Below are 11,850 nucleotides of genomic sequence, written 5' to 3' on the forward strand. Positions count from 1 at the left end.
TCCAAAAATACAACTTCCCCTTAGTATCTTACAGCCAGTTGTCTAATCCTCAGGCATCTCTGCACATAACCTTGCACGAGAAACCCCTCTGAAATGATCCTTGGGGAAGCAAAGCAGAAAGTGGAGTTTGGAGTGTGGGAAGGGCTGTGGGGCAGTTCAGGGGCTGAGAAAACAGCACTGAGCACAAACACGTACAAGGATGCAGCGTGTGGCAATACCCAGGGGAGCTCTGCTGCTGATTTAATGGCTTATATGGATATGTTAAATAAGGCACAATTTCTGAGCCATTAGGATAAGTAATTATAAGAGTACTATTACTACTTTTGCTACTCAGCATTGATTGCACCACATTCTTCCTTACCTAAAATCTCTGCCTTTAGTCTGCATCTACAATGCAAATCTACTTCATAATAAAGTTTATTTGCTACATTTTACAGTACCTGACAAAATAAATGCAAACCACCAATAGACTCACAAAAAGCCCCACTCAGTCATGGCATTAGTGCTCACTACAGACAAAAAGCACTCTGAATTGTGATGGTTTCTTACCAGACCCTGGAAGAAAATGCCAGTTTAAGGATTCTTTCCTTTTTCCATTTTATGTTACAAAGTCTGCAGCTGGGTTACCACTGGCACTTGCTCACTGAGAGAACAGGCTCACGTGGAAGAACAGAGCTAGAAAAACCACTGCAAAGCAGGAGTAAGAAACACAAACATTGTAGTGTCAGGTGTCAAAGCTTAGGGCAGGCTCAAAGTGGGGCCGCAGTGATACTGAGGAACGAGGAGAACTTGGCACTTTTTATTTGCATGCATTTCGCTAGGGATTAATCAGCATAATAAGCTTTAATTTTATGAGCACAAAGTGTTGCAATTCGGATACTTATCTGGTGTTCCTATTAGTGCTCTGAGGAGATAATTGAGGTACGTGTTGGAACAAGACCTTCAGAGCAACCTGAGGCAAAACTCAGTGTGCACACACACTCCTGCCTGTTTGGCTTCAGAGCTCCCTGGCAATCCATGTGTCCATTTGAAGGCACAGCTGTAATTTCCAAACTGCCTGTGTGCACTGTGCTGATCTCTCTTTTGTTGAGTGCTGTCAGGCCTCTTAATTGCCAAATGCTGCCATATTCAAGGCCATATTCAAGGGCTGCACAATGAGAACAGCCAAGTCACTGCGCTGGGGGGAAGGAACTCGACCCCTCCCAGAGTCCACCTGGCTTTGCTTCACTTCCATGAGGGGTAACACCCATCTCAGACAGACATCGGCTTGAAGTGTTTGCTCTTCTTACAAAAATATCTAAGAGTGATGGGAAGGGATGGTTAAATAGGTGAAAAGAATAAACTCCAGCAGTTGCCTGAGGCATCAGAGTGACAGTGAATTAAGGGGAAATGCTTCAGTTTGCCAGTGCACAGACACAAAGCTGAGAACACATTTCCTCCAGCTCTTTTTGAATGCAGCAGCTCCAGCCTGCTGGAAAAGCCTCTCAGCCTTGGAGCAGGGGCTGCTCTCAGGGTGCTTGGGAGTCACTTCTTTGATACCAGTCACGAGGCCTGATTGAAAGGAAAACAGTCACAGAGCGAGAGTGAAGGGACAGCAGCTGGGCTGAGCCATGTGCTGGGCTGAGGAGATGCTCTGAACAGGGCTGGAACATTCCCCCAGCAGCTGCAGGCTGGGGGGATAAATGCCCTTATTCTGCTCTGACTGGGAAACAGCAGTGTTATATAATATACAGATGCTATATCTACAAAGAAACATTAATGATTCAACTGTGCATCACGTATAGGAAAGAGACCAGAGAAGGACCTAAAACTGCCAGTTCCCGTTAGGTAATAATTCCATAAATTCACATCATCCTATAACACATTAGAGGAAAGCATCAGAGAACAAGAATCTCTGAAGACTCTTTAAATGAGCTCAGAAATGAAAAATGCATCCTGCCCACAGAATAGATCTTCTCTTGTTTGTAAACATTTGCACAGTTAAATATTTAATAATCAATAAGTTAAAAGAAGTCAGGAGGGAATTCAGTGTGTGCAACTTTACCGGAGCATGAAGTACTCGAGTTCACCTGTATTTTTCAGGCACTTCAGTGTCAGACTCCAGACAGATACACAGTGACTGACAGAAACCAAACATCCCAAGGGCAACTCTGAGCTGCAGGAATATTTTGGAATATGGCCCAGCCTCACAGCCAGCAGGGTTTCTATAAAACCTCCAAGGTGGAATTAGTAACAAAAATTAAATCACAGCAATGCTGAAGACAAAACAGGAACATCCTGCGAGCACGTGACTTATGAGCTACCAAAGATCTAAAGGCAAAATCTGTGATTTGTGATCCTCCTTTATATATAAATAGTGGTAACAACACAGAACTACAATGAAATGTTGAGGTTAGTGGAAGTTCTCTTCCTTTTCTCTCATTGCTTTGATTTTTTAAAACTTTTTCTTAATCCTGGAATAAGAAGCGCCCATTTTCCAGTATGGACAAATCCCTTTTGTGAACAGGTACATATGGAAAAAGACCCTGAATAGGAAACAATGTGTGTTTTCAGAAAATACAGAAACAGAGTAAGAGACTCTTTTGGCAATTCTTTTACTTTTGTTTTAATAATTACAGGAATTACTTTGCTTACTAGCACCTACAAACCCACAGATTGTTCTAGCTTGGCTACAAAAAGCATCTCTAAGGAATATTCCCGGAGTCTCTGCTGGGAATTTGAACATGACAATCCATTTTACTCACCACGGCAGAGTTTGTGACAAAGGGCCCCACTGGCAAGGTGACATTCCCCAGACCCAGAGACAAAAAAGCACTAAAATGAAAAAAGCATTTTGCCCCCAGCAAACTCCATCTCTCTGCACCAATAACAGACCGTGCAGAAGCAGAAACTGTTTATGCTGCTGGGGTGTCAGGACCAGCCTCCAGCTGAGACTCAGGAGAAATTATCACATCACCAACCTGCTCGGAATCTTTCATCACCTTTGAGCCATTGAGAGATCAAATAGCAAGATAAAATCTGGGAGCTTTTGAAAGCGATTGCCTAAGCAGCAACAGAGCAACGCCGGCGCAGGCACGGAGCAAAGGCCAGGAGGAGGGATGAGGTTAGAAAATGGTAAATAATCCTGAATCTACAACTTCCCACAGGGGCAGCCTTTGGAAAGCAAGGCCTGCACTGCATTCCCATCTCCAAGAGCTCCTGGAGATGCTGGGAGCAGGACAGCAGAGCACAAATAGCAGTTCCTCAGGTGTTGCCTCTGCTCCTGCACCTGAGGTTTAGGGGAGAAATTGCTACACCCTGTAACTGCCTCCAGTCGTTAGAGACTCCATGACCCCGTGGGGAGGAGGGAGCTGATGGAGACATTTCAGTCACACAGAACAGAACTGCCACTGGGAAACTGTGCCCCTTCCCCTGAGCTCACTGGGACAGTTTGGGTCCATCTACAGCAAGATACAAGTGCTGGTGGTTTGCTGTTTGCACATCTGCCTTCAGACACTGGCTTAGCATCCAACCTCCCAAGGCAGGATGGAAACCCTTCACTGGGTCAACTTCTGGGATCAGGACGACACTGAAGTGTGGGGTCATTTCTTTTGTGGTCTCAACAGTCTGATTTAAATTGCCTTTTCTCTCAGGATTTTATTTTAGAGTCTCAAGGATTTCTGCTTTAAGAGCAGTAGACATAATACAGATGTACTTTATCACCTGTAATATATGACACATTGACAATAGAGCATGAGCTGCTTTATATTAAACGATAAAAAGTCTTCCCACACAGTAGTTTTGAGGTAACTGTCTGCAATAATACAGCTTCTAATTGGACTACAATTGACTTTGTAGTACATTTAAAGCATCCTTGATCTTCTCCCTATTTTAGATCAACAGCTTCTTGGTGAAAAAAGTCCAGTATTATTCTTTTCCATTTGAGTTCTAAGACTTGGTTCTCTGTGTGCTGTCCTGGTGCTTTCTTCACAAAGGAGGCAGTTTGATTTTTAAATAAGAATCCCTCTGCATTCCTTGAAATAGCCTGCTCATATCACTAAATATGTTCTTTAAGTGCTGGCAGGGACACACGAGTTGGACAATCTCTAGAGACAAGTCACACAGTCCTATTAATAAAACTCTTGCACTATCCCATATGGTGAGAAAAGGAATATAAGGTGTGTAGAAAATCTGAAATACACAACACAGGAAAGAGCAAAAGAGAACAAACAACAGTCTTTGGCGATAGCAGCTACAAAATCTTAGCGAAGAAAGCACCTATTCCAGGAAAAGCTAAATGAAAAGGATGTCACCCAAAAGAAGTGAGATGTTAAACCTTACCCAAGCCCCAGAAGCCCAACCGTGGGCTGGATTGCCTGAGATGGCTGCACAAAAATACTGTTCAGCAAATAATTCTTGGCACAAACAAGAAATTTGGTAAATGCCCTGGGAGAAGGAAACACCCTGATGGTGACACCCAGTGTCAAACGTATAAATAGGGAGAGCTGGGTATGAAGGTTTGCAGTCCTGAGGCTTATCAGGCTGTGCAGCTAAATTTGGGTTGTGGTTTGACTCTCGCCTGCTGTCGCCATGAGCTGTGGCACCAAGTCCTCGAGCAGCACCATTAGAATTAGCAGTGGAGGTGGAGGAGGTGGTGGTGGCGGTGGTGGTGGAAGATGCAGTGGTGGAGGCGGTGGAGGGAGCAGGTCTGGTGGATACTCCTCAGTGTCCACTAGAAAATACACCTCCTCTGGAGGCGGCGGGGGCTTTTCTGGGAGAAGCTTTGGAGGAGGAGGCTCCAGGAGCAGCTATGGAGGGGGCTTCAGCAGCGGCAGCTGCGGGAGGATCAGCCGCAGCAGCTACAGCGGCAGGATAAGCGGTGGCGGGTACGGAGGAGGAATGAGCTGTGGAAGCATTGGAGGAGGATTTGGGTCAGGAGGGGGCGGATTTGGGGGAATGGGAGGTTGTTATGGAGGTGGTGGATACAGTGGAGGTGGTGGGTACAGCGGAGGTGGTGGGTACAGTGGAGGTGGATTCAGTGGCTTTGGGGGCAGCGGGGGCTTCGGTGGTGGTGGCAGCTATGGTGGAGGAGGTTTTGGTGGGATAGGGTTCGGGGAGGACTCTGGATTGCTCTCCACAAATGAGAAGCTGACCATGCAGAACCTCAACGATCGCCTGGCTTCTTACATGGATAAAGTGCGACGCTTGGAGGAAGAAAATGCTCAGCTGGAGCGGCTGATCAGGGAGTGGTACCAAAGTCAAGGTCCCTCTCAGGGCAGGGACTACAGCCAATATTACAGGACAATCGAAGAGCTGCAAAACCAGGTATGATGTACTTTGACTAACTCTGAACAGGTTCTTACTGGAATGGCACTTGTTCCTGCAGCAGAAGGTCCCCGTTTGGGGTGATATTCCCCCTCCCATGCTTTGGCCAGGAAGCAGAGCCGTGTGGGGACCAAGCCTGGCTGCCAGTTTTTCTGTGTGTGTTCTGGCACAGGTGTATTTGGTGCAGGTGGCATCGCTGGGGGCAGTGGCAGATCAGCACCAGTGTCCCCATCATGGGGCCTGTCTCATGCTCCCTTCCCCACTGGGCTGCTGCTTGCTTGTTTCTCACTCTTGGGAACGGCAGATGTAATAATTGCTTGGCTTGTGCTACTGCTGCCATAGTCACTGGATATTTTTGTGAATACACAGGATGAGCAGCAGGTGCAGTTAGCCCCATTCCAGCCCTCAGCCACTGAACAGTCCCATATCTCCTGCATGAACATGGCTGTTGCCAAAAGCAATGGCAATTTTGCTTTCCCACTGGTTTTGAATATGAGGAGTTTATTTAGTTATTCTTTCTGACAACATAATTTTAATGGATATTTGTAAACCAAAATTGACAGTAAAGGCACTTTCTTTTATCTGGAAGCAATAAACTCTCTCAGTAGCTCCTGCAGCACTAGTCAGGTCTGACTTCACCACAAAGCTGTTCTGCAAGGTGTTTGTGCACAGGAGATCCTTCTCTGTGTGTGTCAGACTGAAAAGACAACTATGGAATAACACCTGCCCTCTCCCTTTCAGATTGTTGGTGCAAATGTGGACCTGAACAGGATGCTTCTTGACATGGACAATACCAGAATGACTGTGGATGACTTCAGAATGAAGTGAGTGGTTCCCTTTCTGGCTCATTCCATCCTGCCTCCTTTTACCCCCATGGGTTCCCATTGCCAATTAATCTTTGTAGAGGCTGGAGCCTCTTGGCTCTGATGTCAGGATATAGAATTGTTGGGAAAAGCATTCTGAGAAGGATTGCTTTGGGTTTTCACTATTGGTTTTATCCAGACAGGTTCTTGAAGGACTCCAGTCTAAGTTTCTCCATTCTTGCATGTTGATTTTAAGTATAATCCTCATGGAATAGATTTCACTGAAATCAAACAAAGCTATTGGAGACAGAAAGAGAATTATGTCCTTTCTTTTAAGGACTGACAAATGGGATTAGAGACCAGAGATGTAGGATGGGAACTGCCCATACTGGAGGTACCAAACAAAGAGGTCTGGCAGCACCTTTACTGTCTGTCTTGTCTGTTGTTCAGGTATGAGACTGAGTACAGTCTCCACCAGAGTGTGGCAAGTGATATCAATGGATTACGCCCATTTTTGGATCAGCTGACTCTAGCCAGATCTGACTTGGAGTCACAGTTTGAATCCCTAAAAGAGGAACTGATCTTCCTGAGGCAGAACCATGAAGAGGTAAGTTTCTCCACACTTAATAACCACCGACAACACAACACTCAGAGAACTTCCCGTGGATTTTTCCACCAGCAGTAACCAGGTTTTGGCCACTGGCTTTGATCATCCAACTTGACAAAATCTGGCTTTGATTCTGAGGAGTGTGTAGTGTCCACAGCTGCCCACAGCTGATGTAATGAGACACGTGGGTCTCAACGCTTGGCAAAATGAGAACTGAGGAATGAGTGACTTTCAGTACAAAGTAAAATCTGGTTGCTGAAGTCATGGAAGGAAAATTGGATAGAATATATTGAGGAGTCAAAAGAAAGCATTTATACTCTCTGCAGTGAGATTTCCCACGGAGGAGAAAAGATTCCCACAAAGAGCACCCTGAACAGAATTCCTTATGACCCTCTGGAGGACACTTCAGGGTCACTGTGAAGTGCCACAGTGCCTGGCTGTGAGCACTGGAGCCTGAGGAATGGCTGAACTGTTCCATGGCAAGGGCAGACAGGCCCCCTTTGCAGGAGCCACGGGCTGTGTGAGGATCCGTGTCCCTCTCCTTCCCCTTATTTGAAACGACACCATTTCTCCTTAACCTTCACCCTCTGAGAACCTCATGGGGTCCTGTGTTTTTTTTTTCCAGGAAATGAAAGGACTGCGAACACAGTCTGGTGGGGATGTGAGCGTGGAGGTCAACGCTACTCCCGGCATTAACCTGATGGAGAAGCTGAACGAAATGCGCTGCGAGTACGAGAGGCTCATTGAGAACAACCGCAAGGAGGTGGAGAGCTGGTACGAAACCAAGGTAAAGCACAGGAGGTTTGAATATTGAATTGTTCACAGACCACTGGACCTCTCTACATCCAGCAGGCAAAAAGTGTTATTTAAGGGACATTAAATGACTTTAAGCAGTTTCCTGTAACAGGTCAGTCCTGGAGTATCAGGTTATGAGGTAAAGCACATGGAGCCTCTGCCTTCCAGCAGCCAGGAGAATTACACAGGGTGTTGGCACAGTGGCTCGTGGGAAGCAAAGAGTCTTCATTGCGTCTTTATTCTTATTAATTGCTTTCTCAGTGCTTTTGTGATAACCATACAATGCCTTCTTGTTATCAAAAATGCCTCAATTTTGTATGTGTGTTTTTCAGATGGAAGAAGTTAATCAACAAGTCCACTCAAGTGGCCAGGAGATACAGTCAAGCAACCAGCAGATCTCTGAGCTGAGACGTGAATATCAGAGCCTGGAGATTGAGCTGCAGTCGCAGATCAGCATGGTAAGGAAAGGCACTTGCTCCACCTGTGACACAGGCTGTATGTGGGAAGAAGGGTTACACCCAGCAGGGTAAATCCATCTGAGGAGAATGGGATACTGGGTAACTTATCTGCAAAGACACACTTTTTTCTGGTTTGTGAAGATCTCTTGTTTTTCCATGAAAATAAGTGAAAGTCACCACATTCCCACCAACGCCGCATTTTGTTTGGCCTTTGCAGGTCGACTCTTTGCAGTCCAACCTGGAGGACACGGAACGTCGCTATAACATGCAGCTGCAGCAGATCCAGGCCATGATCAGCCCCTTGGAGGAGGAGCTGGCCAGCATCCGCTGCGAGATGGAGAGCCAGAACGAGGAGTACAAGATGCTGCTGGGCATCAAGACCCGCCTGGAGCAGGAGATCCAGCAGTACCGGGTGCTGCTGGAGGAGGGGCAGCAGGACCTTGTGTATGTACTCTGAGAGAGCACAGCACTGTCATCGGTCACAGGCAGCAAACAAACAGTGGGGATTTGCAGATCAGATTTGGTGCTGAAATGGGGCTGATGCAGCTGCTCTTGGCCAATCGCCTCCGGGGCTTGAGGGGTTTCATTCTGTTCAGAACAAAACTCATGTGAGGAAAAATCAATGCAGAAATTCTGAACTACCGATTTGGGGCTGGGCAGGGAAACCCCCACACAGAGCCTTCCCTTTACCCTGGTTCCAGGGTAGCCAGGAGCTGAACAGGCAGGAGTCACTTTGGAAAAGACTGTAAGGAAAGAAAATGACCATAGTTTTCCAAACTTTCATAAAAGTCTCTGGAAGTTCAGGCTGATTCAGCTTCCTTTCTGCAGTGCCTGAAAGAGCAGCTAAAGCTTCATTCTCTGCTTTCCAATTTCGAGCCACACACTGGTAAAGCAGCAGTGCCAAATATTGCAAGAAGTCTCCTGGCAGAACGTGGGAAAAACAAAAGCTCTTGAATTCAAGCTGACATTGAAAGAGAGGTTGATTTTTTGGCACTGCCTCAGTTGTCTTGCTGCTGTGCTGGGCTCTAACCAGGGGTACAGCCCAGAGCAGTGCCAGCTCCTGGGCAGCAGCTGTACCTCGATTGCCTTCAGAGATCAAAATGCTTTTGATTAACTATTTTTCCCCCCTTCTTTCTCTCTCTTTGCAGAATCCCTTCAGGAGGAATTGGAGGAGGCATGGGAGGTGGTAGAATAGGAGGTGGTGGCTATTCTGGAGGAGGAAGAGGAGGAGGTGGTAGCATAAGTGGTGGATATGGTGGTGGTGGCAGTGGAATGGGAGGAGGAATGGGAGGAGGAATGGGAGGAGGAAGTGGTGGAGGAGGAATTGGAGGAGGAAGTGGAGGAATGGGAGGGGGAAGTGGAGGAATAGGAGGGGGGAGTGGAGGAATAGGAGGGGGGAGTGGAGGTGGATGCAGTAGCATTGGAGGAGGAGGAGGAGGAGGAAGAACCTCGGGAGGCATCAGCAGTTCCCACTCCTACTCTTCATCTTCCCAGTCCCAGTCCTGCAGGAGTGGCGGTGAAAGCCAAGGTGAGAACTGTGGTTTGGGAATACTGTCCTCTCAGCCCCACCCTGACTCATTTATGCACTCATTTATAGCAACATGCTCTTCCAGAGCCAAACAGTACTGAGGACAAACTAAAGTCTCTGAGAAGTGTGAGATTCACTGTTGTTAGCATTTCTTTCCTCTTTGTGTGCAAAGCCCATCTCTGTTCCATTTTGTGGGTGACATCAGCTGATCCTGTAGTTTAATAACCCCAGCTGGTTTTCTTCATCCCTCTCATTCTTTGCAGACCCTCATAAATCTCACGGCCTTTGTGCCATGCTGGAGTTTTCCTTTATGCTTTTGGAATGCTTCTGGTCACTCCCACACAATCCTCATGTCTGGGGGGACACTGGTGGCCCAGGGGTTCAGTGCCAGCACTGACGTTCACACTTGCTTTGCCTCCAAACAGGCTATGGAAGAAAATCTTTTGACTAAGAATATACACCAAGGATCCTCCAGTGCAAGACCCTTCAAAGAGAAACGCCCGAATCCGCTGCATTCCCCGTGCTCCCGAGGAAGGATGATGCTCTGAGCAGTTCCTGGGAGTTGCAGATGCCACCTCTCCCCTGCCCTGCATGCTCTGTGCTGCTTCTGCCCACGATGCTCCGTGGCCCCGGTCACTGGCACTGCAACTGCTGCTTCACAGACCCAACCTGGCCGGTACTCGGGTTGTTCTGAATCAGGAAAATGTCTCTAATAAAATTTCATTTCTGTCTGATGCAACCAGAATCCTGTGTGGGGTTTTTCTTCCACTCTGTAAGGTGAAAACACTTAAAAAAGAAAACACAAAGCCATGCCAAGACATGCCTCCAGGCAGGGAGGTTGATGATACGCTCCAGTGGCTGATAATGATATTTAGAGTTAAAGCACAATTTCTGAGCAGTCAGGGCAGATCAGAATCTTCTTGGAGCAACTTGGGCTGTGCTTTTGTTTTTAATAATGTGCCAGATACTCTCATGAGCTGAGCTCTGAGACCCAACAGACAAATATCAGCCCAGAATAGGATAACAGAGCTAAGGGTGAACACAACTGCACAACCACAGCCAGAGAGGGGAGGGAGCTTATTTCTTCTCCTGTAATATGGAATCACTTCCTAGAATGCTGCCAGGTGGAACCTTTCTGTGGATAACCTGATTTTGAGGTGGCAGTTCACAGCAGGCCCCACCAGCTCCTTGTGCTTCCCTTCACAGCCCAGCTGTAGGAGCTGCAGAGCTGACGTTTAACACACAGCTGGAAACCTGAGGGTTTGTTTCCATGCAAGGCTTTGCTCAGCTTCCCAGCAGCTTGATTAGCAAAGGTGGAAAAAGCAGTTCACTGCACATCCCCTATTGCACAGGCAGTGGAAAAAAGTACACAAGTGTTTCTGACTCTGCTGGGTGGTGCAAGATGTTCTGTCATGGTTGCAAAACACTCTTCACTGTAACAAGCTCAGGTAATGATTATATTTTGTCAGATCTAATCTTTGGCACTTTTCATCAAAAATTATTTTTTCACCATATTATATAATTCAAGGACTTATTCTGAGAAATTACTGTTTTAATATGGTTATGAAAATACACAAAGTCAAATATTTCTCCTCTCAATTTCCTCTGAGTCCATTTAAAACACTTTAAAAAAAATTAGGAGCTCTTTGATAGGAAAAGATTTAGCATGTTTTCCCTCACACAATACTACTTTTGTGGCTGTCACCTGGTTTTCTTCAAGAAGAAAAAGGACTGTGATTCCTATCCTGCACATTCAGAGAAAGCTGAATGCCAGCAGGACCTTCGTCAATACAAGCAGTGACGAGAGAGTGAAGAATTCAGAGCAAGGTTCTCTTCTATAACAGATGTGGGAATGCAGTTTTAAAAGTTTTTATTTCAGGGAATTAAAGAAGACTTCTAAATAGCTAATGCATATTTGGAATAAATCAATAATGAAGACTCCCTTGGACATTGTCTGTGATCACAGGAGGGTGACCAAAGCTGAACTACTTAGTTTCACCACACAGAAAGCTGAAGGAGGTAGACAACAAAGCACAGCCTTTTTTAGCTCCCATTGACAGATTGACAAAGCTGAGAGATATTCTATTTTTCAACAAAATATCCAACGAGGAGCCACCCACATAAAATTATAGTGCAGCTTGATGTGAATCAACACAGACATACTTGCACTGAATGGTAATGCCTTTTACTTACCTCAGACTAGACTCCCTTAGCACATCATTTTTTGGCACAAGCACTGGGGCTGGCAAAGCCCATGGGAAGCTGGACTGCCTGGCAGGTGACACCCACCCAGCCAGGTATAAAGAGCCACCGGCGAGGACGCCCCACTGCACTTGCCTTCCCTGTCTCTCACTG

At 46.4% G+C, this 11,850-nt stretch overlaps 1 protein-coding gene across 2 annotated transcripts; it reads left to right on the forward strand.

Moving 5' to 3' along the window:
* Positions 1-4,569: 4,569 nt before the first annotated feature.
* Positions 4,570-10,240, forward strand: LOC116798492 (keratin, type I cytoskeletal 10-like). Of its 2 annotated transcripts, none has more exons than XM_032710982.1 (9): positions 4,570-4,942; positions 4,991-5,304; positions 6,046-6,128; positions 6,558-6,714; positions 7,340-7,501; positions 7,842-7,967; positions 8,185-8,411; positions 9,116-9,495; positions 9,921-10,240. In XM_032710982.1, exons 1-9 carry the CDS (start codon positions 4,570-4,572, stop codon positions 9,944-9,946), a joined length of 1,848 nt encoding a protein of 615 aa, XP_032566873.1. In that variant the 3' UTR covers positions 9,947-10,240. The 2 variants fall into 2 exon arrangements, with proteins under 2 accessions (XP_032566873.1, XP_032566874.1); XM_032710983.1 differs by having other exon boundaries at positions 4,570-5,304; positions 9,116-9,225; positions 9,286-9,495; positions 9,921-9,946.
* The last annotated feature ends 1,610 nt before the right edge of the window (positions 10,241-11,850 follow it).

This window comes from Chiroxiphia lanceolata, chromosome 26 (genome assembly GCF_009829145.1).
Source record: "Chiroxiphia lanceolata isolate bChiLan1 chromosome 26, bChiLan1.pri, whole genome shotgun sequence".
NCBI lineage: Eukaryota > Metazoa > Chordata > Aves > Passeriformes > Pipridae > Chiroxiphia > Chiroxiphia lanceolata.